The 26842-nt window shown below is 59.3% G+C and overlaps 1 protein-coding gene across 3 annotated transcripts in view; it reads left to right on the top strand.

The window, feature by feature from the left end:
- Window positions 1–368: 368 nt before the first annotated feature.
- INPP5A (inositol polyphosphate-5-phosphatase A) overlaps window positions 369–26842 on the top strand; it is a 149572-nt gene continuing 123098 nt past the window's right edge. For 2 of the 3 annotated variants that reach the window (XM_053922290.2, XM_053922288.2), the window contains exon 1: window positions 369–702. In XM_053922290.2, coding sequence (XP_053778265.1) covers window positions 628–702 — 75 coding nt within the window. In that variant the 5' untranslated portion in view covers window positions 369–627. The remainder of the gene's footprint in view (window positions 703–26842) is intronic. The other variant, XM_053922289.2, reaches the window with a different exon arrangement.

Below are 26842 nucleotides of genomic sequence, written 5' to 3'. Positions count from 1 at the left end.
GAGGGTCCGGACGGGATTCCGGGGGCGCCGCAGAGTGGGTCCCACCCTGCCCACGGTAACCACCTGGAGAGAGGGCTCGAGGCCCATCCGAGACACGGGGCCCCGCGCAGCCCCTTTAAGAGGCACTGTCCCAGCCGGGGGCCGTGACGTCACAGCAGTGCGGGGGGCGGAGTAGCGCGCAGCGACGGCGCGAGGGGGAGGGGGCCAGGATGGGGCGGGGCGGCCTCTGACTGACAGGAGCGTCAGCCGACGCAGCCAAAGCGAACTTAGGATCACCCCTTGTAGGCCCCGCCCCCCGGAGGTCTCCCCCAACAGCCCCGCCCCTCCACAGACCCCGCCCTCGGCGCACGCCCCGTCTCCGCCCCGGAGCGGGCCTCGCCTCAGAGCTCGGCCGCCGCGGCGCTGCGGGACTCTGGCGGCGGCGCTCCTAATGGCTGCGCGCGGGCCGCGCTGAGGCGCCGGCGGAGAGCGACGGGCGCGGGCCGCGGAGCAGCCAGAGCGAGCGAGCGCGCGGCCGGACCCCGGCCAGGCCCGGCCCGACCCGCCGAGCCCGCGATGCGCCCCGGGGCCGCCCTCCGGCGCAGCTGACGCGCGGCCCGCGGACACCGGCCGGCTGGCCAGGCCACGATGGCGGGGAAGGCGGCCGCTCCGGGCACCGCGGTGCTGCTGGTCACGGCTAACGTGGGCTCACTCTTCGACGACGTAAGTGTCGCGGCGGCGCCGGACCCGGCCCTGAGCCCGGGACCCCGGACCCTGAGCCCCGGCCCGGAACCTCGGGACCGCGGGACGCCAGGACCCGGATCTGAGCCCTGGGATCTAGACCCTGAACCCCGGCCCTGAGCCCCGAGCCCTGGGACCCTGGGACCCGGACACTGAATCCTGGGACGCCGGGTCCTGCACCCTGAGCCCAGAGTCCTGCTCCCGGAGTGCGGGCTTCAAAACGCGGCACCCAGTACCCTGCGAGCCTGAACCCCCGGCCCCGCAGCCCTGAGCTCTACCTGGACGCCGGGCCCCAGCCTGCACACTGCCCAGGCTGAGCCCCAGCCCCGGCCTGAACCCCAGTCGGCATCCTCGTCCGAGGACTCCCAACCCTGACCCGGAGCCCTCGCCCAGGAGCCCCAAACCTGACCCTGTGCCAGCCCTGGCCCCAGAACCTTGACCCCAGACCTCAGCTCTGCACTGGGGTCCCCAAAGCCCAGCCCCTGACTTCTGGCCTCTGACGGCTGCCCTGGCCCCGCTGTCCGTCCCTGCCAGCCGGCCTGGGCCTCTGTGACTCAGGGTCGCCCTGGCTCCCGTGGAGGGGCTCCCGTGGAAACCCCTGGATGGCCTGGCTGCTGCTTTAGGGAGAAGGCTGCTGAGAAGCTGGCCATGGCCACAAAGGGATGCTGCCCGCGTGGGGCCTTGGCCTCTTGGAGCCACCCTGGGGGCGCAGGGCCAGGCGCAGGCCGCCGGCCCCAGTTCCCGGCCCGTCCCCAGCCCCGCCGTGCTTGTGTCCCTCTGACGGTGCTGACACTGGGGCCCCAGGAGAGCAGCACGCAGCTCCGGGCTGCTTGTTGAGGGCAGAGGTGGCGGCACCCTGGGGCCCAGGCAGCCGTGGGGACGTGGAGCCCGGACGCCCAGCGCCTCGGGCTCGGGTGGGGGGCCGGGTGGGTAAGGCCCTTGCTCTTTGCCCGGCTGCGGGGCGAGGTGTCTCTGAGCGAAGCCCGCCCGTCCGGGTCTGGTTTAACTCGTGCCAGGGAGGCGCTGCTTCTGTGTTTGTCCTATTTTAACTTCAGGAGCCCGGCATCCGCTTCCCTGCTGGAGACCTGCCGCTTTCCCTCTGACTCTGCCCCCGACGGCCCCATCTCGCTCCCTGCCTGCGAGCTTCCTTCAGAAGTGCCCGGGATGGGTGTGCGTCTGTATATTTAGCATTCTATTCTCGGCTTTCCAGTAACAGGCCTGCGGAGCAGGGCTGCTCGCGTGATTCAGACCCTTCGCCGCCGCGGCCTCCGAGCCTCTGGAGCGTCCGGGCCCAGCGGGCAGAGGCTGTCGGGGAAAGCGTTGCGCTGGCTCTGACTGCCAGCCTCTCCGTTGTCCCCCAGCTGCACACACACCTTGTGGACCCTGAGGTGGTGACTTAACTCTCTTCTGTTTAGTGACTGCTTGTCTTTGGATTGTCATTTTTTCAAAGGCTGTGTGGAGCTTTGCATCAGGTTTGCCTCCGGAAGGGACATTTGTTTTGAAAGCCGGGCGCAGGTTAATTCCGCAGGACGTCGCTGGTGTGAGGGCTGGTACAGCGATGCCGTCCGCACCCGCCCGGTGCTTGCTGCGTGGCACAGGGCAGCAGGGTGGGCACGAAGCTGGCGCGTCCCAGTGGAGACTCGGTGTGGCGCGTGTGGGGCGGCAGCCTGGGCGTGGATGCGGTGGTGTCAGCAAAGGGGACTGTGGCATCTGGGCTCCTAGTTGGTGGAGGCGATCTGCTGACGCCCCTGTCCCTGCAGGACTTAGCTCCGTGCTGAGGCCTGGGAAGGGCCCGGTCTTCACGGGGTCGGCTCCTGGGAGACCCAGCTGCGGGCTGTGGCCGGGGCATGGGTGGCGGATCCAGGAGGAAGGGCCCTGCTGGGAAGGACCGTTTTCCTATGTGCACAAGGGATGGCTGGTGTTTCTGCCTTTGAGGGTTTGTCATCCTCCCTTGTCACCTCCTCCCTCCCGGAGGGACCTCCGTTCACACGCTGGGTGAGGACTTTAACTGGGGCTTGGCCCCCACGTCCCGCCCTCACCTTGCGAGCACTTCAGGCTCTGTTGTGTCCCCCAGAATGGCCAGGCCATGTGACTGCCCACAGAGGGCCCCTCTGGTGGCAACTCAGCCTGTGATGACAGTCGAGGGTGTCATAAATACCCACAATGCATTAGTTCTCCAACTTTTGCCTCTTACTGTCTTAAAAATCATGGAGGGCCCCAAAGAGTTGGTGCTGTGTGGGTTGCAGCTACCAGCGTTTAATGTCTCGGTGGGTGGACACAGAGAGGCCGAAGCCGAGAACGTTCCATCAGCTGGGAGAACGGTGCCGTCACCACTCCTCAGACACCCTGGGGAGAGCTTCCCTGTTCACTCAGCAGACACTGGGATGGAGAGGAGATTGGCGCGTCGGGTGGTTGTGAATGTAGCTGTGACCAGGGGACACTCGCCCGGTCTCCTGGGCCCCCACTGCGGGGACCTCTGTCCCAGATGTAGCCCTTCCCGAGCCTGCGTGGCCATCCCCCTGGCTGGGGTGTCCGGCACTTCTCCAGGTTGCCCTTGGGGGGCCCTGTGGCTGTTCGGTAGCCCCAGGGGAGCTCCCCTTGCCTGAGAGGGGTGGCCAGCGCTGCACACCTCGTTGTTCTACGTGACATGGCTGGGTTTTGACAAGTGAGGTTTCTAGCTCTAGGCTCTGTGAATTGCTGCTGGGAGTGAGCTGACGGGGGAAGCTCTCACAGGCCCAGGTTTCGGAGCTGGGCCACCCTTACATGGTAAGGCTGTTTCTCGGGAAGGAGACCTAGCCAGGCGGCAGGGCTCTGGGAGCACAGCTCGCTCTTGGGCGGCTGCCTGAAAGGCCCCGTCTGCTCCTTACTCAGAGCTCAGTGTCAGCCTTGGGCCGGTTTCCCTTTTTGCTCGGGCAGCCCCATGCAGCCCTCTACCCTGGGATTACAGCCCTGTTGTGCAACTGGGCTCTGCTGAGCCTCAAGCAATCCTGCAGGCTGCCTAGGGCCTTGCAGACTACAGGTGTCCGTCCATGAGCCGCGCCCCTGGGCCAAGCAGGGTGGGCGGCACCTGGGGCCCTTGTCCCTCTTTTCCCTGTCCCATCCATTTTGCCCTCCTTGACCTAGTTCCAGCCTCACCCTGAAAGCTCCCTAAACTCCACAGCCCCTCCTGCTGCTCTCTCTGCTCCCTGCAGGCAGCGTGGGCCCTGCTGGCTGCCCTCTGCCTCTGCTCCCAGCTCTGCCTGGCACTCCACCTCTCGGCCTGGTGGGACCACCGGGGCCTCGTGCCAGAGAGCCACCGGTGACTGAGTCCTCTGCTTCCTCAAGGACTTTGTCTGGTGATGGCTTCACTGGTCACGTAAGTGTCTACACCAGTGGTTTAGTGTGTCCCCAGAGTTGTGCAACTGTCACCAGCCACTTTTAGGACGTATTTGTACCTGAGAAAGAGACTCGGCATGCCTTGTCTGTCGCCCCCTGTGCTCCCTGCCTCCCCTGGCCCCTGCTCCGGGCAGTCACCGGTCTCCCGTCTGTCGCTGGGTGTTGGCCTGTTGTGCATGTGGCGCACAAATGGAGCCACTCAGGCTTTTTGCGTCTGGCTCCTGTCACCCGTCTGCTTTCAGCCTGGGCACATGTCAGAGCTGCCCTCCTGCTCGGGGCTGAGCACCATCCCCTCATGGACACACCGGCATCACTGTCCCCCCGCCTGAGAGGGGCACCTGGCCGGCCCCACCTGGGCCGCTAGGAGCAGTGCTGCTGTGAGCACATGCGCCAGTGTTTGCAGGGACTGTGTTTTCTGTCCCCGGGCACAGGCCGGGAGGGGCGTGCAGCGGTGCTGTGGCTTCTCCTTGGCCCTGTTGAGGAACCGCTGACTGTGCCTGGGGGGCCGCTCCGCTCCACAAACCCTAACCCTGGTTACCTCTTTCTCCCCAAAGACCCCCTCCGTGGCTCCCCGGACACCTGCGTTTGGCCTTCTTCCTCACTCCCACCTCCCAGCCTTGCCGCCTTCTCCAGCCACACTGACCTCCTGGGTAGCAGCCAGACTCAGGCCTCCTAGGGCCTCCGAGGTGCACATGTCTAGGAGGCAGGGAGGGGACCCGGACCCCAAGCCCAGCATGCAGTGCTGTTGCCTGGGAAAGCCCAGCACACAGGCTGGTGCCCAGTCTTCCAAGAGTTGGGGACGCAGCGGTTCCTGCTGTCCACACAGCCCCAAAGCAGGCTCTGGTGTGCCGGGCAGGGTGGGCGCTGGCCGGCTGGCCTCTGCACGGGCTCCCTCACTGCTCTCCTGGGCCCCTGGGCCCGTGGGGGTGGCCTGTGGCATTTCTGCCTCTGACTAGAGACCTGAGCATAGTCTCTCTGTGGGAGTTTGGTCTGTTTGCCCGAGTGTGGGATTCTGGGTTGTGGATGGGGCCCCACCCACTGCCATGGAGGTCCAAGTCCGCTACGGTTATGGTTACGGGGCAGCTTTCTCCGGGTCAGGAAACCGCGCCTACACCCTGCCCACCTCTCACCCTCCCCAGTGCCGTGCCTGCCTGTGCCATGACTCGGATCAGAGGCCACCACAGCGCCGGTCTGTGTGCGCTACATTTGCCCCAGCCTCCCACCCGGTATCCTGGCCCTCACAGGCTGTGCTTGGTCGCTGTCGGCCAGTCTCCGAGAGCCCACTCTGTGTCAGCTCTGGGGTTTCCTGTTTTTATCGGCTCTCTAGTTGCTGAGGGAGGGTTTAGCTCACTGGTGGGGGAGACACTTCTTTGATGTAAAGTATGTTGCTTGTATGTATCCAGTGAAGTGGGTACTGCAGGTCAGCCTGTCGGTTAGCCCTGGAGAACAGGGCCGTGTCCACTGCCTCTCAGCCTGGGTGACTCTGGCAAGCTGCATTCTGGCGGGACATCCCCATGGCGTGCGTGTCAGCACAGGGTCTGCGTACCCTCCCTGGAGCGGGGAGGGGGGCCGTGCTGCCCCTGGGGCCCATCTTCTGTGGGCAATGGCCAGGTTTTGGGGAGAGAGGCCTGTGCCAGAAGTACAGGAGTGGGACCAGGTCAGCCTCCAGCAGACTGCCCCTGTAGAGTCCACTGATGGAAAGGGGACATGACAGGGGGAGGGGCTGACGGCGGGGCAGCGGCAGTGCTCCTTAAGGCTGTGGAGTGATGATGGCTTTTTAAATGTTGACCACCTCAGCCTTTGCTTGGGTGGGTGGGCGGGGGTTTCCTGTTAGGAGGTAGGCTTGGTCCACGAATGGGGTCCAGTAGGTGGGAGGCCAGCACAAGGCCAGCGGCTGGTCGGAAAGGCAGTGGAGGGTCTCAGCAGAGTCTCTGTCTCCCGTTTGTTATCACTCCTCCAGACTCAGCCCAGCCCTCCCTGTGTCTGTGCGTGGGCCTTTTAGACCAGGGGAGTGATCTCAGGGAGAAGGACCGTGGGCCTGGGGAAGAGAGAAGGTGGTGTTTCCCTAGGCGAACGGAAAGGAGACTTTCGAGTGCTACCTTCTGCTGTTGCTCCCTGGAATTAGGGCATGTGAGACTCTCCTGCCCTGACCTGCTCCCCCCGGGTGGTGGCATGAGGAGCTGGGCTAGAGGCTAGAGGCTCAGTTTTCACCCACCAGGCCCCTGGGGGGGTCCCCGCAGTGCGCTTCCTTCTCTGGGGTGTCAGCCTCTACTCTGAGGGCCCACCCCAGCCTGACTCACAGGGTCCCCCACCCTGTTCAGCGAGCACAGAGGACTCGGGAGTCTTGGGCTTCTCCAGGGCTGCCTCCTTTCAGGGTAGCCTGTGAGATTTCAGGGTGTGTGAACCTGGTAAGGGTCCAGACTCCAGACACTTCAGCAGGGCAGGGGCTGAGCCACTGTGCTTCTAGAGTGGCCTGGAGCTGGTTGGTGGGAGAGGTCCAAGCACCCCACACACGTCCTGGGGGCGGGTACACAGCCGCAGCTCAGCCAGCTCATCTTGGATGGGGACCAGCACGAGGGCCCCTGGCTGCTGCAGGGGATGTACAGCTTGAGGTGCCACCCTGTGAGGGTCCACATCAGCCCGCAGTTAGAGGGCAGGGGTAGCCCGAGTTCCTCCCTCCCCTGCCCCCACTGTCTGCAGGGTCCCTGGTCAGTCCAGGGGAGGCCAGCTGCACATGCAGGTCTTGCCGAGGCCTCTGGGGAGTGCAGCTCAGTGGCAACTCCCGCAACCCCCCAGGCTTTTCCCTCACGGTCCTGCCTCTGCTTGGCCCCCGGCGATGCCTGCCTAGAGTGCGCCTGCACCCCTGTCTAAAATTCAAAATTCGCATTTGCAAGGGTTGTTTGGGGAGATGGACATGGCACTGGAGCAGAGTGCCCCTCGGAGGAGGGGACAGGTGGGGGTCCCAGGGCTCCGTGCATGGCAGGGTAGAGGGAGCAGGAGCTGTGGGCGGAGCAGTGCTGTCTGCGGGGGACCAAGCTGCGCAGCGGGGTGGTGTGCACACACACCTGGGATGACATGGAGCGGGCACGGGTTGTGGGTGGCGGTCAGGAGGAGATGACCCAGAGCAGGCTGGACTTGGGGTTGCCAACAGAACAGGGGTTCCTGGGCTGACAGGGGAGCACGTTGGTCCGCCCACGCTCGGGGAGACATTGCCTCTGGTTTTGATTTTTTCTTTAGTGAATAAGAGAAAGTTCTCATCTCCAGGAGCATAGCCTTGGGCCCAGTCTCTTACTGGTGGGTCACTGTGACCTTGGGCTTGTCTTCTTGTGCCATCCCGGTCATGACAAGGGGTTGGGAGTGCTGCAAGGGCTGGGGGCTGGAGGCTGCAGCGCCTGAGGAGAGTGCCCTTGTGGTTGGGGTGACTGTCCCAGAGTTTCTGCCCGTCTGCACTGCCCTGTCACCACAAAGCCCATGTTGAACCTGCCCCTCCTCCATCTGCACCCTGCCTTGTTACTTCCTTTCCACCAGGCCTTCCTGGCTCATCTTGCTCTGGCCCGAGAGCTTCGGAACTGGTGTTTGGGCCTGTGTCCTGGAGGTCTGGGGCGCCATTTCTCCTGGCGGAGTCTGGCCCCAGCTCACTGGCCTGTGCTCGGCCAGCCCTCCTTCCAGCCCCACCTCTTGGGGCTTCTGAATGACCAGCAATTATTTTAGGAAACAGGTCTCGGTGGAGGAAGGTCGTCCTGTAATGCCCTGTGTGAGGCCACACTCCAGTGCCTGGGCACATGCAGTGACACAGGAAGGTGGGGATGCAGGGACCACTCTGCCTTCTATCTGATGCGGCGGCGGGCACGTGGTGTGCCCCCTGCAGCCCGTGTGCCTATCAGGAAGGCAGGGACGACACCTGGCACGGTGGCTGCAGTGGGCACGGTAGGGAACGGAGGCCTGGGCAGATGTCTCTGGTGCCTGCCCCTGCAGGTCTCTGTCCTCTCCTCCCTGGCCAGGGCCTCCTTGTGGTGGCAGCCTTGTCACAACTTGTGTCCAGGGCTGAGCAGTGCTCGGGCTGCCTGGTCGGTCCACCAGCTGTCCCCTGAGCATGGCCGAGGGGACGGCCTTGTTGTGCCCACCCTGTACCTGAAGCAAAGCCAGGCCTGGACCAGACATGCTCCCATTGCTGGGCTCTGCACAGCTATTCTGTCCCGAGGACCCCTCTGCCTTCATCACCAGTGCTGTGCAGCACTCACCTGCCCCACCCTGAACTGGTTTGGGCTTGGTGCTTCTGCCCCTCAGCCTTCCCTGTTGATAGAGATCTCATCACATGACATTCCATTCAGGTGTGCTGGCCTCTGACCTGCGTCGCGGGGGCGGGTTTGGGGTTCCCTGTGGCTAGATGTGAGGGCAGAGTGGACACAGCCATTGGGAATCAAAAGAGCTATGAGGCTGCTGGGTTCTGGACCCTGCGTGTTCAGGCCCAGAGACACCCCTGTCAGAGCGTGGGTGGGACTGAGGGTGGTCAGTCCTCTGGGCAATCGGGAAAGGCATGGGTCCTTCTGGCGGTACTAGTCCTTAGGTGCGGGCAGAGGCAGGAGGGACTCCCTGGAAGGAGTCCTGGAAAGAGTGTGTGTCTGTAGCCCCCTCCCACTGCCCTCGGACAAGGTGGACACCGACACAGATTGGGGTGCAGAGGGCTTCTTGCAGGTGATTCTCTGCTCCCAGCCTTTGAGTGTGATGGCCCATTCTGAGGGCCGTCCCCACCCTCCCCCATTGCCCTGCAACCATCGGGTGATCCTGCTGCCTGTGGGGCTGTTGCTCTGTGGTCCACTCACCTGGCCACCAAAGACCCTCTCGAGTGGAGACTTTCTGTGGACGGGCAGCTGGGTTCCTGATTTTGTGGGGGAGGAGGGCTTCAGCCTTGCAGGGCCAGAGGGTCTGTCACCTTCCTGGTAGGCATGTGGCTGCTCTGGTCTGGGCTCATCATCCAGTGAGTGCAGTAACGTCGCAGGGTGATGGGGCAGGTGTCAGCTCTGATGCTCCCAGCTGCGTCACATTGGAGGAACAGGAGGAGACACTGCTGGGGCCCTCTGTCTCCATACAGGGGAGATGTTTCACCTCTTGTGACTGTGGAATGATGGGCATTCAGGTTTGGAGGCCGTGCCTTCTGGCCTCGCCTCCTGCTGTCCTTGTCAGACTTGCTGGCCCCCATGTGGTTGGCCTTTGGGGAGACCTTGGGGTGTGCAGCCCTCCCCTTTGAGCTTGGCCCTTGTTGGGTGAGGGAATGTGCCCAGGGCTCTGTGGCCCCCTGGAAGGGCCTGCATTGGGTCCTTTTAGGCCAGCAGCCTCGTTAGCCACACTGTCCATTAGTCCCGGAGTCCACAGAGCAGATGAAGGAGGTTGGGGTTCTGAGAACAAGCATGGGGGCAGCTGCCCCTACCCCAGCACGGACCTTGGCTCTGAGCACCCTACCTTGCCTGCTTAGCCTTTCGGGCAACCGTTGGTGGGTCCCTGCTGGCTCTGTAAGAGATGAGAGTGTAGAATCAGGTCAGGGAATTCTGGCCACGTGGGCGAGCCTGTGGGTGTGGACTGATAGCTGGGTTGAGTGGTCAGTGCTTTCAAAACCCTCCTGAAGCCTCCTCTGCAGTGCCCTTGGGAGCACAAGAGGCAGGCACGGAAGGGTCAGGGTGTGGACAGACCCCTCGTCCTAGTTTGCACAAAGATGCCCTTTGGGTGCACTCAGAGCTCTGTGCCAGTTCCGGGTCCCAGGCTTGCTTGGGGGCCTCATTGGGCCCCGGCTTTGCCCAGGCCAGCTGAGGTCTGCCCAGCACCCGAGTGCAGGGCCCTCTGTGCGCACTGCACTGTGTCTTGGGTGCTTTGGGACTCACTATCAGGCACTCATTCTGTTAAGAATGACATGTGTCCAACTCACAGTCAAATTTGTGGGGACATATGTTTTGCTTTGCTTTTCTCCTTCATCACTGTTACGGTTTTCAGATCTGTTGCAACTTCCTGTTTTCGCCGTGCCGCCGTCTACCCTCACCCTGCATCTAGGCAGCTATATGCAGTCCAGGTGGGGGGTGGAGCACGGGGGGTAGGGCTTTGTGCCCTGGCCAGGGAGGTCGTGGTTGTTGACTCTGCAGACGGAATCTGGGTGAGCAGTGGAGACTGCCCAACTGGGGAAGCAAAGGGGTACCCGGTGGCCGGTGGGCTGACTGGCCAAGACTGTCATCAGGACCGGGTAGGGTGTCACCTAACTTTCTAAGCCCTCCAGGGCTCTGTCATTACATACATGGCCCAGGGGACCCCTGACGTTTTTAGAGGGGAAATTCTTAGGGTGGAAGGTGCGGGGTTCATGCAGGCCTGCCAGGGGTACCCCCATCCCAGCCTTCAGGTCTCAGTGGCTCTGTTGTGCTGCCCAGATGCAGCCTTGGCTGAGTCTGCAGGCACATGGGCAGCCAGGGGTCCTGGAGAGCTGGTTTTGAGGGACTGTTGATAGCTGGTCCCAGCGGCCTTGGGCTTCCCATTAAGTCATATTTAGTGAGCACCTCCTGGGAACTGGGCTTCATCCAGAGGCTGGAGATGGAGCAGGTAGCACCCCAGCACCCCCAGGGGCGGTGCCACCACCAGCACACTGCCTCTGCAGGCATCCTCTGGCCAGGCAGAGCAGCTGAGTGCTGGGAGCTGCCCGTGGGCCCCTGGGCGGAGGCCCCTGAAGTCTCTTATGTGCTGCCTTCCCTGTTTCTGCCCCCCCCCCTCTATTTGCCACACCTCCCCCATCAGACCTAAGACAGAGGGGTCTCTAGGGTGAAGCCTGTAGAGTAGGTGAGGTCGCAGGGCATGAGGGGACAGAGAAGGGAGGGTCCTCAGGCTGAGGCCAGGAGAGGTGAGGACAGGACAGGGCCTGAGAGGGACATCCTGGGAGTCCGGGGAGGGGTGTTTCAAGAAGGGCTTGCTGGGGGTACAAGGAGTGGGGCCCTGGGCATACCCAGGAGCCAGCAGGCAGAGCCATGGCTCGACTTTGTATAGAGTCGACGTGCCTTGCACACTCTCGGGGTTCCCTCTCCTTGTCTTACAGGGATGGGGCACAGCCCACCCTCAGGGCAGGGGCCCTAGCCCCAGAGCCTGGCCCAGGCCTTGTGCCCTGGTCCCTGAGCTGTCCCCGGCTGCTGAGTGCAGCAGGAGATAGACATGAGGATGACTTAGGACACAAGACCTGCTCGGGGTGTGGAGACCACAGATGACTTCCTAGAGCAAGTGGCCAGGGCCAGGGGGAAGGCTCTGGAGCATGGAAGCTGACCTGGGAAAGTGAGAAAGGGGGGTGCATTGGGGCCACTTTGGGGCAGGAACAGAGGCAGGAAGTAGGGAGTGGGCCTGCTTGGGAAGCTGCAGGGCTGGCATGGGCAGTGAGTGGCGGAAGCTTCAGACTGAGAGGCTGTGTGTTCAAGCTCCTCTCTCTTTTGTGCACAGGGGACAGCAGCTAATGACGCACTTCTGCAGCCTTTGGGAAGCTGTGGTGAGGTGCAGGGTGCCCCTGCCCTGGCCCCGCTGTTGTCCTCCCCCAGGACGTGGGCCTGCAGTGTGGACAGTCAGCCCCTCCTGCGTGCCCACTTGGGCCAGCGGAGCTGTCTGTGCTCTGTTGGTGTGTTTTAAACTACTGACAAGTGAGTCAGTCAGAAGGGGAAGGAGGGGGCTCAGGGCTGCTGGAGGCTGAGGAGCTCAGAGCACTCAGGGAAGTGCAGCTGGAGAGGGTCGGTGTCCACAGAGGTACCCTGAGTATGTGGAACGGCCCCGAGGCGGAGTCCGCTGTGGACCGATGCCTCCCGGTGCACAAAGATGAGAAACAGGAAAGCACCCCACCCCCACCCCCACCCGGGGTACTTCCAGCTCTGTTTGTTTGGTCCGCGGCTGAGGCGGAGTGGGGAGAGAATGTGAGAGAGAGATGCCCATCCTTGCCTCCCTTAGGTGCCCCAACTGGGGATCGAACCCGCACCTTTTGGTGTACGAGACAACACTCCAACCAACTGAACCACCCGGCCCGGGCCAGCTCTATTGTTTTATGTAACAAAATGTCACTTGGGGAGGAAGTTAACAATTTATCCCAGTTTCCAGGAGAAAATTGGTGTCTCTGACCCTAACCTTGCTAATTTTGGTTTTCTATAATGAGGAACTCGTGTAGAGTGACTCCCGGAGGCCTGAAACGCCCCTTCCGCACTCTGCACGGCATTCAGGCTGCTTTCCATACAGACAGACCTTGTCTGGCTTCAGTGCTTGTTGCTGCCGCATCAGGAATCTGTCCTGTGGGGGAAGGGCCGAGTTTTATTTCGTGAGAGAGTAGACACTCACTTCCCTATGGAGTTTAACTTCATTCCAGCAGGCTGTTGCTTTTCATGGAGAAAGTGTGGATCCCAAGTCCCTGGTGTCCCATGGGGCTGCTGGCCTGGGTACATGGGCTGGGTCTGCTCCCTTCCGAATGGGAAGCAGCACCCTGTGCCCCAACATCTGTCACAGTGTCTGGTGTCCTGGAGTGCAGAGCATGGAGCAGAGGGACCCCCCAAGCTGGCCCTTCCTTGTCACAGATGGGCCACAAGTCCCCTGTACTGAAGTCACTACATACATAGGCCCCCTCAGCAGCATGCTTGTGGGTCAGGCACCCTGCTCCTGTCCTGTGCCTGGCATGTCTGAGCTCCCCGAGGTTTACCAGGCCTGTTAGCTGCTGTGAGTGGAAATGACGGAACGTCCTCACGCAACGCCGAGGGGTGGTGAGAGGGCCTCCTTTTTCTTGCTCTCACAGTGCTGAACAACAGCAAGCCCTGCACAGGCCTTCTTGGGTATGTGGGCGAATCCCTGGGTGCCGGCCCAGTGTGTGCAGACAGGCTTAGGTACATGTGTGTGTTTACATTCCACATGTAATGTGTGCGCTCCTCATATGAGGTCTGCCCAGAAAAAGTTCAGCCATTGTTAATATAACAAGAACAGTTTGGACAACGTCAATAGAACCTGGCAGCCACGGAGCGTGGGCTGGAACGCACATGTGTGCACAAGGACGACTTCACTGTACTGGTCAGTGGGGGGGGCAGACACCATTGAGTGAGCATGTGTCCTGTGTGGCCATCACATTCAAAACCACTGAGCGAGAAGAGCAACGAATCTGCGTCAGGTTTTGCATTAAGCTTGAACATTCCTCTGCGGAAACTATTCGGATGATGCAGAAGGCTGCAGCCGCGGGCAGCTGGTGACTGGCAGCTTCGTCATGACAACGTGCCTGCTCATGCATCACGCCTCATGAAGTTTTTTGTGAAACATCAAATCACCCAGGTGACTCAGCCCCCCATAGCCCAGATTTGGTGCCCTGTGACTTCTGGCTTTTCCCAAAACTAAAATCACCTTCAAGAGGAAAGAGATTTCAGACCATCAGTGAGATTCAGGAAAATACGACAGGGCAGCTGGTGGAGAACTGCGTGAGGTCCCAAGGTGCCTCCTCTGAAGGGGACTGAGGCGTCGTTGTCCTGTGTACAATGTTTCTTATATCTTGTGTCGTCTTCAATGGACATCTGTTTTTCATAGTGCGTGGCTGGACACCTTCTGGGCAGACCTTGTACAGTGTCCACACATGCACAGCACAGACATGTGTGTCCCCTCCTGCTGGTCTGTAGCTCGACGACCTTTGCTGTTGTCAGTCTGTGAAGCAGGCCCAGTCAGGTGGCTGTGACGGCATCTGTTACCACTGGATCTGCATTTCCCTGGTTACCAGCAGCGTCGTGTTTGAGACTTTTTTCCTTGGATAGGCTTTTTATTTTAGAAATGTGCCGCCCTCCAGGTCTCTTACCCAACTTGTTGGTGGAGTTCTTTTGATGAGGAGGTGACCGTAGGGTCTGTAGAACAGCTTCGCCTTTTGGTCACCGACACTGAGTATCAGGATCATCTACTTTCTCAGGGCTGCATTCACATGTGCAGACAGGTCTGTGAGCAGGACCTTGACGGGAATGCCTCTCCTGTGTCTCAGGCTGTGTGCACCCCATGGCTTTGTCATGGTTTTCCTTCCACGAGCCCTGATAACCCATGTGGAAGTCCCTGACCAGAGGTTTGGTCAGTCTTCCTGCCGAAAGCAGTCAGACATCCCGTGTGGTCCCCCTTGCGTGGTCTGCACGGTTTCTCTGCCATGCTGACCTCCTTAGCTGAGAGTGGGGCCCTTGGCCAGGGCCGTTGTCACGGCCAGCTGATGAAGTATGGCATCTGTCTCTGGCGAGGTGGCAGGTGAATGTGCCGGGGCCCGTGGCCCCCGCTGGAACAAGCCCTCCTCAGTGGAGAGCCTTTCCTGGCCACCCCACAGCACCGGCTGTGCAGCAAGGGTGCCTTAGTTGCTGTGACTGAGGGCTTGGTCTGTGACAGGTCACAAGGTTGTTGTTGTGGCTCAGATCACACCTCACTTACAAGGTGAGTGAGAGTGAGGGCGGCCGCCAGGTAGGTGTGTGCAGGGCCACAGCCTACAATGGGCCTTTGCCTCTGGGCCTCCGTTTTGAGTGCATTCTTGTACGTGGTAGGAGGTGGGGTGCTCCCTGATTTTTCTGCATGCAAGCGCCTCGTAGTCCCGGCACTGTTTGTTGAAAAGGCCCGTCTTTGCCCATTGAGTGGCTGTGGCGCCCTGCTGAAAGAGTACAGGGTGCTTCTGCACTCTCCATTCTGACCCCGGATCCGTATGTGCTGTGAAATCGGGAAGTGAGAGTCCTCCAACTCCATTGTCTTTTTCCAAGGTTGTTTGGCTGCTCTGGTCTCTTGCCCGTCCTCATGGAATCTAGGGTCTGCTTGTTGCTCTCCTCAGAAGGGGGGACCGCTGGGACCACATTGGTCTCCAGGTGGCTTTGGGAGGGCTGTCGGCTCAATATTATGTCTTCCCCTCCAGGAGCATTAGGTCCTTTTTAATCGCTTTCGATGACGTTTGTAGCTTTCAGTACAAGTCTTGGGCTGCTTCTGTTGAATTTATTCCTAACATTTTTTATTGCTGTAAGCCTATTCAGACCTCCCATTTCTTCTGAGCTAGTTTTGAAAGTCTGTGTTTCTGGGAGTTTGTCTTTCATCTAGGGTTTCCAGTTGGCCCCACTGTTGATGGGATTCTCTCAGAACCCTTCTTGTTTCTGAGGTTGGCAGTCATTCTCTCTCTTTTACTCCCAGTTATGGTGATGTGCCTCTTCTGTTTTTAGTTAGTCCAGCTAGGGGTTTGTCAGTTTTGGTAATCTCAAAGGACCGACTTCAGTCCCATTGGCTTTTCTCTGCTGTCCTGAGTCTTCATAGTGGCTGCGTCTGCAGTGTCATCCGACAGGAGGCTCTGCTGGCAGGCACGTTGCCGCTGCAACTGCCGGTGCGACAACTTTGCTCTCCGCCTTCTGCCTGGTTTTTCCTTGCTTTTTGGTTGGCACTGAGCTGTTCTCACTCATTTCCCAGGGGAGCCTGCATTTCTGTGGCAGGCTGATGTGGCCACCCTTCTCTGTCACTGAGGTGGGTACAGGGCATGGGGCGCTGATTTTGGGTCCCCTCCCCTGTACGATTAAGCTTCAGGCAGTCTGCACGGGGCACCGGCTGAGGTCCCCTCACTGCAGATTGGTCGGTCGACTTTGCTGCGGAAATAAATGCAAAGCTAGCAGGAGCCAGCTCCCAGCCAGACACTCCTCTGAGTGCTCCGCCGTCTCCGAGCACCTGCAGGGGCCTGGCCAGCAGCACCTGGAGCCCGTGGTGCCTGCCCCAGACTTAACAGGCGGCCGCAGCTGCCTCCTCCCTGACCTGTGACTGACCACAGAAGAGCCGCAAACACCTGGACTGGCCTCAGGAGTGGAGCTGAGAAGGAGGGCCCTGTAACAACACCCCAATGAGCCACCTCCTGAGGGCCGCCCCGGTAGTCTCCTTCACAGGGGTACCCGGTCGGCCTGGGACCACCCTACACAGCCGAGCTCAGTTCACCTGTCGGATTCCAGACACAGCCCTGCAGTGGGCCCTGGTCCTCAGGGCGTGTGGACACTTCCTGCCTTCAGGGCACTTTGCCTAAAGCCCTGTAGGACCAGAGGTGGCCATGAGCCCTGGTGCCCTTTCCCCGAGTGTCCGCAGTTGCCCCCTGCTGCCCGCGCTGGCCCTCCGCCTTCATGACTCACCAAGGAGGGAAAGTGCTTCTAGCAACGAGCAGGTTTTGCAAGTGCTTTTCTTAACCAGGGTGAGTAAGACATGGACTTGAACTTGGCAAAAATGGCATGTCTTGTAGCTAGCACTGACCTAATAGTGTCCCCCACGTTTTTCTTTCCCAGTAAGGCTATGGCAGTGCCTCCCTCCACTGCCTCTGCACAGGTGTCAGGAGCCTCTGAAGGTCAAGGTTGTGGCTCCCAGCATGAATTTCGGAGATGACCCAAGGTGGTCTCCCCACTGACCTGAAAGCTATAGTGACACGGCACCAGGCTGTGCCTGGAGCTCAGCCGGAGTGGTGGGCTTGTCCTCTGACCACTGCAGCCCTGGACCCTTCCCGGTGGTACGCTGGGTGCAGGCCCGCACCTGGAATAAGTTTGGGAGGAACCATATCTTGGCTGGTGTGGTGAGCCTGATGTCCGTGTCCAGGACTTGGGGTGCTCACTGGTGCCACAGGGGCTTTCTCTGCCTCTCAAAGACTGAGCTCTGCCCTGTGCACACGAGGTGTGCACCATGGTGCTGCCCTCCTCGGGGTGGGGGTGGGTGGCGCATGATCCCAGGGACAGCTGTGGGGGCTCCCTGCCCCCATGAGCTTTCGGTTGGGTGAGGAAGATAGTGGCAGGATTATTTTATAGCTGTATCCTAGCTCTTTGACTGCAGGGCCCTAGTGTAGCAGACAGAACAACTCTTGCTAGTTTAACCAGAGAAGGGAGTGTTAAAAACAGGTGGCTCCTAGCCACTCCTAGGAAGGGCCAAGAGTGAGGCTTGGGGGCCCAGGAAGGGGCGGCTGAGTCAGCTGGCCTCTGGGGTCCCTGCCGCTGCTGCTGCTGGGCAGAGGGCCCGCCTGGTGGCTGCTGACAACCACCACCCCTGCCCACCCCCTGCCCTGGCCGAGATGGGTGCCAGGCGGGGCTTCTTCCCGTCACTGGCTTCCAGGGTCAGGGCTGGAGCTCAGGGAACTCGCAGCAACAGAATGATGGTGACATGGCCCTGCTCTCGAGAGAAGCAGTGCTGGGAGCACCGAGACACCTGCCACCAGACCACCGCCAGGCCCCCTCAGCGGGCTGGCTGCACCTCCACCCCCGAGCTTTCCGTTGTAGGTCTTTGAAGCACCCATTTTAAATTCCAGTTACTAAACACAACAGTGATACTTTGGCCTGAAATATTCTTTGCCAACAGCTTATATTGGCAGTCTGAAAACAGACGTTTGAGGCCAAAACATAAGAAAGAGAATCAGAGCGTGAAACTCTCACGTCCATGGCTCCGTCTGGTTAGGTGTTCCCTGCCGCCCTCTGTCCTGGTGCTGGGCGCAGTCGGTGACTGCGGCCCACTGCCCCCTCGCCACCCGTGGTCTGGAGTCAGTTTGCAAAGGAACACAGCGTGTTCGTATGTCCTTGAGGTTTTTTAAAATGGCATTTGCTGGAATTTTTATAGCAGCCAAGGAGACTGATTGCGTGTGTGTGCATGTCTGTGTGCATGTAGGTTTATAGAGTTAACGTGTTTGTGTGTAAATAGGCATTGTGATACAAAGTGCCTACTTCCTGTCTATCGCTCTTTAGTGTAATAGATGTGTGGGTTTTTAAAGCACGTAAAGTCACAGTCTGTGGGTTGTGTTTCAGGTAATGAGGGACCAGAGTGCAGTGTGGATTTAGAAGAGGGGTGCGGTCTTAGGGGTGGAGAGGGACTGGTCTCCTCTGCCTGCAGCCCAGAAAGGACCAGGTGGGGCTGGTGCCTCGCAGGGATTGATGCTTCTGGGTCAGATGCGGTGTGGGGACTGGCGCTGAGAGTCAGGGTCTAGACTTTGTGCCCAGCCTTTGCCCCAAAGAGGGAAGGATGCAGGTCACTGGATCCTGGGTCGCAGTGCAGAGGTCTGCAGGCTTTGCCACTCAGTGTCTCGAGGAGTAGGGGGTACTCCAACAGCGGCCATGGCCACTCCTTGGGGCCCCACTCTTTTCCTCTATTTCTGGGCTCCTCCCAGAGGCTGCGACAGGGCGAGGCAGCCCCAGGTGGTGCCTTCTGTGCCCTCCTGCTTGCACGTCAGGAGACCTCTCCCAGATGGCCCACCGGACTCTTCCCAGCCCATGCAGAGCAAGGGGACCTGGGTGATTCTAACTGGCGTGGGTGCTGCGGAAGCCTCAGTCAGCCTGTTGGGGATCCTGTGCCCATCCTAGAATCAGATGTGGAGCACAGAGGAGGTGCATGAAGTAGCCAGCCTGGCCGGTCCACTCCCCACCCTGTAGGAAAAGGGCAGTGACACCCACTGGCAAGGAGGGTATGAGGGACAGTGTCCTGGAGGGAAAAGGGTGTTCCTGCGGCCAGTGCACTGTCTCCTCTGAGGCACGACGAGGCTGCCCCTGCTGCCCCTCACCACAGGCCATTCTTCCCACACCACGCCCAGCTGTGAGTGCACCCACCTGAGGGCCAGGCCTCGCGGGCTGGGGCCGTCACGTCCGCACATGTGCTCCACACCTGGGTAGCCCTCCCACATTTGCCAGAGGACCCTCCAACGGTGCAGGGCTGGCTTTGCCCGGGACTTTGAGGAGGGAAGCTTTGGCTTTTGAGCTGGATGTACAACGTGATATCAGGAAGTGGCAGCAATGGATGAACTTGCACTTGTGTGTGTGGCCAGCTCTCACGTCTGTGAACCGGCTCTGACATCCATGGTCAGCCGTGGACCAACTGGCACGTTCCTGGTGGCCAGATGCACAGAGTATTGGGGAGGCGCTGGGACTTGGAGCACCTCGGGACTGGGCAGGAGGGCAGGGGTGCCCTCGGGCCTCTGTGCCACCTTCTTGTCAGGACCACTGATGTCACAGGGGCAGGTGTCCAGTTTTTCTATCTGTAGGATCTTGAGAGTTTCTCCTGGCCCTCTTGTCTGGCCGTACTCCTTTTCCCCTCTCTTTTTTTTTAAGAGACCAAACTGCAGACTTGAACGCCTCGTGACTCAGTTTCTAAGTTCAGTTGGCAGAATGCACTGTTTCCTGTGGAAGCCCCACTCACTCAGCCAGTGGACAGTCCCCTCACCAGTCCACCCCCCATCCCCTCTGTCCCCGAGCATGACTTCAGAGTGGTGGCCAGTCTGCCTCTTCTTTCCCCATGTGACCCTCCCTACCCTGACCCCAGCTTCTGCCCCTCAGTCTCTTCTGAAGGGGGAACAGCCTCAGGCAGGCTCCTGGAGTGGGAGGCCAGACAGACCGAGCAGTAGCTGTGGCAGCTGTCCTGCAGGCTGTACCACCCCTTACCTGAAGCATCATAGCCAGTTCACCCCTGAGCTGTTGGTCCAGACAGCACCTGCTGCACCATGCCTGCGACTCCTGGGCACCAGCCAACTGTGACTCCTGCTCACCCCAAATCCAGTTCAGTACCACAGCACTTCAAAGCCTGTGTGGGGGCTGTGTCTGGGGGCTATCCTCACGGGGCTGTCATTGCAGGCTGGTGTCCATGCCTGGGACCCTGGGCCACCAGGGCTCGCAGGGCCTCAGTAGCCATCTGAGGGGTCAGATATGTCGCCTTCCCCTGGCGCTCACTGAGACGCAGCCTGTGGCCTCTGGCCCCTTGTGCTGCCTCTTCGTAGCTCTCCTCCTAGGGACAGTGCGTGGCCTGGTGTCTGCATCTCGTGTGGCCCGGTCTGTCCCGTGCAGAATGGGAGCTATGCGTATGCCTGCCTCACACTTCTCTGGCACCAGGAGGCTCACAGGCAAACCACAAGCCCAGGCCTTGGGAACACATTTTGGAATTCACCTGAGACGTCCAAAGGCCATAGGCGATGGCCGTGTCACCCCATCTTGTTCTCTGTCTTTTAAAGGACAACCTAAGGCAGGCGACGGCCACAGTTCTTTCTCAGGCTGATCAGTGGCAGAACTGGGGCAGTGCTGTGCGTGCAGGCGGGGGCAGCAGTTGGCCACACTCAGCAGAACCTGTCTGTGGGAGTCTCTCTCCAGGAGTCTGAGCGGAGGAAGGTGGCAGCAGAGAGCCGGGTAGTGACACCTGTTGGCCCGCTCAACACCCTGCTCTGTTCTCCACCACCCAGTCCTCGGCTTGCGAGCCCCTCCATGGTCTGGCTGGTGGTGTGTCCTCAGGGGAGTGGCTTTCCTGGGGTTCCCACACAGTGGCCCCGAGCAGGAGACCCTAAGGCTTCTCATTTCTATCTGGCACTCCCAGGTCCCCTGCCCTGCTCCCCTGTTCAGCCTGGGCTCACCTCGTCCTCACACACATGCTGCCCTCTGCTCACTGAGAGCAAAGTAGAACCTTCTGGAAAGTGTTTAAGGGCGCAGTCGTCAGACTTGAATAACTTGCAGTACTGCGGTTGTACTGTGTTGTAGGTGTGTCGTGCTGGCCACACCAAGCTGGACCCTTCAGGTGGGGATCCCCAGAGCCCCAGTCTCCTGAGTGGACATTGGGGACATAGTAAACACAGGACTGATTCCAGCGTCACAGCAAGTGGCCCCTGTGCCATGCCGGGGGGCTGCTGGGAGGTGGTGCCAGGTGACGACCTAGGGAGCCCCCCCCCCCCGACCAGGCAGGGGGGCTGAGGGCGCAGAGAGTGGGTCAGGGTGATAGTGTCTGGCCTGCAGGGCAGGGACGGCTTTCGGTTTCTTCTGGGTCTGAGGGCAGCTCCTCCAGGTGGTCCTGAGGGGGAGATGCCTGCCCTGTACACAGCCTGGTGTGGGGAAGGGCTTCTGGAAGGCGGACTCTCTGTGGCCCTGCTGGGACCAAGGTGTCCTTGTGCTTGAGGCTGGTGTTCTCGCCAGGTCTGGAGGGCATGGTGCTTCTAGGACACCAGGCCACGAGAGGGGGTGAAAGGGCCAGCAGGGTCTTGTTCCTGATTTATATATACTCTTTCTCTCTAAAACATTTGCTGACCCCCCACTTGGGGGTCAAAGCACAGACGGCTAATGGATGGTGATTTAATGACTTTGGGAGTCGGCAGGCCTGGGAGGCAACTTGATGCTTTGTTCAGAATCTGGGCTGTGAGGCCACAGGGCCCGGAAGCAGCCACACCTGGCTCCCAGGTCTCCTCACCCTGCACCCCACCACACCCTGCACAGCCTGCAGCCCGGGCGAGATGGCGTGGCCGGAGCCTGCCTGGGACAGCCCCAGTGGGGTGGCAGTCCTGCATCTGCCAGGGCTGCCCTTCTCCACGGCGACCAGGCGTCTCAGAGCTGAGTGTGGGCCGTGTATCTAGATCATGCCATTGGACAGGAGCATGTTCCCGTTCCCGAGTTTAACAAAGGTGCCCAGACCTGGCGTTTCAGTGAGTGCGTGCAGAGCCGGAGCAGGGCAGGGAACGCTGCAGGAGCTAGTGCGTGCGCGAGAGGCCATAGCTGCTGGCGCGGTGCTGAGTGACTGTAAAGTCCAGAGGACCTGCTTCTCAGGACTGCTATGAGAAGGAGGAGTGGGGGCGTCTCACAGAAAGCCTACGCCTGACCCAGAGAAGAAGGAACACACAGCCCTGACTGTCCCCTGCCGTGTGGCTGTGCTGGTTTTCCCTGGGCTGGCTGGCTGGGCTGAGTGGGAGCGACTTAGTACCTGGTGTGCAGCTCTCTGCGGTCCATGGCAGTTGTCAAGGAGGGGCATTCTCTGGAAGGTGGCTGCGTCTCATTGCACCCAGGTTCCAAGGTGGAGCAATGAGGGAGGGAACTCACCTTTGCTTTGTCAGCTAGGATCCCAGTGAATGGCAGGTTGTCAGGTTCTGGGAACCAGCCTGGGAGCTGGCAGCCACCAGGGCACTGCCTTTGGGCTCTGCCAGACCCTCCCCGGCACCTGCTGCCCGGCCTCCCCTCCTGGCTTGCTGACTTCTTGTTGCCACCTTCTCCATGTGGATGAGGAGGCGGGAGGCCCCTGGCAATGGGGCTGTCCTTCCCGGGAAGGTGGCCATTGGCCCTGGAGGCAGCAGATGAAGCGGGATGGCAGTTTGTCCCAGGGCCCCTGACTGACCCAGGAGGCCCCAGCTCCTAGTCCCGCCACTGTGTGTAGTGAAGAGCGCCTAGAATGTGCTTGAGAAGCTTTGGCCCTGGTCTGTGGGCATGTGGCACGGGGTTTTCTGTGGTGGCCCAGGGCTCCTGGGCGGTCCCTCATCCGTGTCCTGTTTAGTCCTCGTGCGCATCCTTGGTAGAACGAGGGCGGCACTGCTGTAACTGAGAGTCAGCTCCAAGCGCTTGGCGTCTGGAATAGAACGTGTATATCAGGACTTCTTCATAAGTGGCTGGAAGCCTCTGATGAGAAGTAAGTAGTGGTTTGGGAGGCGAGAAGACGGGACGTGTGATGTCTGGGTGCCCAGCACTGACCTCTGCAGAGTGTGGCTCCAGGGCTCTGGATGTTTTTGTCTTTGAGCTGCTGCGTTCGGGGTGCATGTGTGCACACACCGAGTGTTTGCTGAGTGTCTGTTGCATGCCGTCCCCACGCTGCGTGAGGGACAGCACCCTGGGCTTAGAGCTGTGCTGGCCCAGGACACTTGGGTTAGTCTACACCCACCTCATGGAGGCAGAACAGCTGTGTCAACCCAGAGTCAGGGGCTGGCTCAGCCATGGTGCCCCTCTGCCGGGTGACCCCTCTCTGCCGGGTGACCCCTGTGCCAGCAGCAGATGGACACCAGCTAGTCGCTTCCACAGCGTTGTTTTACGTCTTCTGTGCTGAGCAGAGTTCAAAAGGTCACTGCATGTTACAGAGAACATTTTAAGTGGTGCATATTTGAAAACTTCTTTTAACTCCAAACCTAAGAAATCTTAAGGAATAAGCCAAAGACTTCCCTAAAGTACTTTTCATTCCCTCACCCATCAGCATGGGGCAGCACACCCTCCGATGCGGACAGTCCACCAGGTGTCCGGGGTACAGCCGGTCTGAACGCAAACTTCCCGGAAGGCTGGATTCGGTGCCGGTGCGCGAGGTCGGGACGGCACTCCAGCTGCACAGCAACCTCCGGCCCCCTCCCAGTGGCTGTTCCCTCCTTCCCAGTTCAGGGCCTGGGTGCGGGCTTCTGTGGTGGAGATGGCTTCTGTGGGGCCTGAGGAAAAAAGGCCCGTTGCTCCCTCTCATCACCTGGACCAGCAGCAGGTCAGGGGGCTGTGTCAGGAACCTGATGGGGCCTGGGTGGCCTGGTGGTGGCCTCGGGCAGGCGTGCAGTGCTGGCAGCTGAGAGTGATCTTGGGCGACTGTCACCTGGCCACCTGCATTGCTCTCCTCAGTTCTTCAAGGAAACCTATGAAAATTCAGTTTAAAGACACTAATTTGTTCAACTATGATCAGATAATTTTGAAAAAATTAACAAAATGGGTAATTTTCTAGTAGACTGTACATGGTCACACTGACCCTAGAAGAGACAAGAAAAGCTGAATCGGCCCATTATTAGAGAAGGAGGATTGACGGACCTAAAGCCACTGCCCCTGAAAAGCTCCAGGTGTAGCTTTTCAACAGTGGGCGCTGCCCAGCTGTGAGGAACACCCACCTCCGCCTGCTTTTGCTGCCCCAGCTCAAGAGAGACTAAGGACACTCAGAGACACCAGGGCCAGAGGGCAGTGCCCAGTGACAGCTGCTGAGAGGTCCCGCTCTGCCGGTGGGCAGAGCCACCCCAGGGAACCTCCAGTAGCAGAGGACGGGGAGGGGCAGTGTCCGTGTTAGCCCTGGGGCAGGGCCTCGTGTGGGAGTGGCGGGGGAGGTAAGTCAGCATACTCACAGGCCACACTTGCTCAGTGGGAAAAGCCCCTTATGGCTTATCTCCAGATGCCGAAGATACATTCGATGGGATTCAGCATCTCTTCAATGATTGTTACTCTTAATAAAGTTGAAACAGGTAGATTTTCCCTTAACGTGATTTTAAAATGTGGAAGTGAAACATACCCATTAGAGTCAAGGTTAAGACAAGACACTTGACATAACCAGGGCTGTTTAATGTAGTTCTAGGAGCTCTAGCTAGTGCACCTCATAATTAAACAAGAGAAAGCAGAGTGAACTATCGGAATGTTAGAATGGAGAGATAAAAGCTGTTTTTAACATTTACAAATCACGTTACATAGTCACACATGTACATATGTGCAAATCATATTACAGGTACAGTTATGAATCTGGAAAACTCAAGAGAACCTACTAGGCACCTAAAAGAAGTTAGTAATGAGATAAATGTACCTCGCAGGCAGTAACACTTACCTGTCTAAACAGAAGAGACCCCATTGTGAGGATCAGATGCGTGGGCGTGAACTTGGGGATAAGGTCTGTCTGAGGGCCCCCTGAATGCGAGGAGAGGCTGAGCCGAGGACTGGTGATGAAGGCAGGGATGGCTCATGCAGAACTAGTAACTTTTGGGGGGGTAGGTGCTCAATAAATGGTATTTATTTTTAGTTCAGGCAGTTTACTGTCCAAATTATCCAGATTGTCACTCATATTTCTGCCTTGTCACTTTACTGAGATCTCCGAGTGTGTGCATGTTGGTTTGGGTTTGAAGTTTCTCGAAGGCAGATTCTATCATGGCTTCTAACTACTGCGTGGCTCGAGTCACATGTGAGTGCGTGGCGTAGTTAGGGTGATGTGAGCAGCCCTCTGAATCAAAAACATGTGTTTAACCTGATTACATCTTTCAAAATCCATCCATTTCTTCACGCTCTCACTCACTCACTCACTCGCCAGATTGAGTGTGAACGTCACTCATTTTAATGAGACACAAAGAGAGGGATTCAGCTTGGCTGTCAGCGGAACTAGTCCCAGGGACCATCACCTCTTCAGTGTGAGGACAGTCACTGTCCTGTTCGCCTGCAGCCACCAAAACAGGAAGTGTGCACAGAGTGATGAGCAGTTTTGTCTCTAGGTGTAAACACCTGTTTTGGTTGGGAGCGATCATGAAAAACCTTTATGGTGTAAATGTCTAGCTGAAGCTTTATGGACCGGGCACCAGAACTTTGGCTAATCTTTACACCTGACAAATCTCCCAGGACACACGGCACCCGTTAGGGTGCTGTGGGTTGCAAGTAACAGGATCTCTTACTGACATTGGCTTCAGTTGCTTTTAATCCTCTACACCGTGGATGGTTTGGAGGGGGAGGCTACTGGGTGGGCTGGTGGCTCAGCTTGTCACTGGGGCCTCCAGCTCTCTCCTCCCTCCCCCTGCCACTCCCCATGCCTGTGAAAGGCCCCCTGGGTAGAGGTTGGATACCCCATCAGATCCTTGCATTGTACTCTGAAAAAGCAGGAAGGAAATGCATGGGGCTGGGGTGAGGGGCATGCCCCTCAAAGACCAGAACAAAAAGTCCCACCTTTTTCCTGGGCAGCTTTTATAAAACTCAGCTTGGGAAAATTGTAGATTGGCAACTGGGTCGCAGACAGCCCACCGCCCCCGTGCTCCCCTCTCCACCCCCAAACGTGGCACCGACCTGGTCTGTTGGTCAGAGCTAAGGAGTTAACCTCAGTACCACCTGATGGACTACACTGCAGGCGTGATCAGGGACCAGGTTTTCCGCCCACATCCCTTCTCTGTCCCAGGGCCCCATCCAGGGACCTGCACTTAGTCACTGTGTCCCCTCAGCCTCGTTTCCACGTGGGCAGGGCACTTAGCAGGAATGGAGCCAGCAGGGAAGGACGGTGCTCTGGCTGAGTTGGGGCGAGTGACGTGAAGCCGGGACATGACTGCGCACGGCTGCAGTCTTCATAACAGTGCACGCTTGGACTACACGAAGTTTATGAGACCGCCGAGGTTAAATCGAGCAGGAGAGATGGTGATGCCATCAGGACACGCAGTCAACACAGGACATGAGGCTGCTGCCGGTGTAGCACGGCTGCTGGTTGTAGCAAACGTTGTTCCAAGTAAGAGTGCGTTCTCAAATCATGACAGTGAACGTGCCGACGTGTGCCACGGCTGTTCGTCGTCAGGGCCCAGTGCCACCTCCTGCGCACGGTTGCAGGGGCTGTACCCTGTACAGCGGGCAGCGTCACCACACACACACTCGACGGCTGTGTTGTGCTGGGGCCACACCTGGGGCCATGGCCTCGGTGTCACTGGGCGTCAGGAACCTTTCGGCGTCACGGTCATCTCACGGACCGCCATCGCGTGTGCAGGCCAGCGTGGTCCGGGTGTCGTTACGAAGCTGGGACTGGAGATGCACGTTACCGGATCATCACACCATGCACCGTGAACACAGACAAGGTGACATGTCAGTGGCATCTCAGTGACACTGGGAACAAAGAGAGAGGTCAGTGAGCCACTCGAGAACCTAGGAGATGGAAGCGCGTGGGGGAGCTCAGCATGTGACCGGGGGGGGGGGGGGGGGGAGCTCAGCATGTGATGGAGGAGCGTACCAGCTGGGGATGATGAGCTCTCCGGTGCGCCCTGACACAGTGAGGCGAAGGTCGCCGGGCCCCCATCCCAGTCCCTGCGCCAGACAACTCTGAGTGGGCAGAAACTTACCAATTTCATCAAGTCTGAGAGTCTCTGCCTTCCAGCCTCTTGCATTCCTGCCAGTCTCTAAGTGACATCCATTTTCAGAATGTTTGTTTCCACTGAAACTGGCCTATTTCTGCACCGAGGCCCTGCCCGCTGTCCCTCTGGTCCAAATAACCTTCCAACTTCATTGCTTTGGTACCTGGTTATTTGAAATGTATTAATTTT

Source organism: Desmodus rotundus, chromosome 4 (assembly GCF_022682495.2).
Source record: "Desmodus rotundus isolate HL8 chromosome 4, HLdesRot8A.1, whole genome shotgun sequence".
Lineage (NCBI taxonomy): Eukaryota > Metazoa > Chordata > Mammalia > Chiroptera > Phyllostomidae > Desmodus > Desmodus rotundus.
The sequence above is the reverse complement of the archived record's forward strand: the minus strand, read 5'-3'. Positions and strand labels throughout refer to the sequence as shown.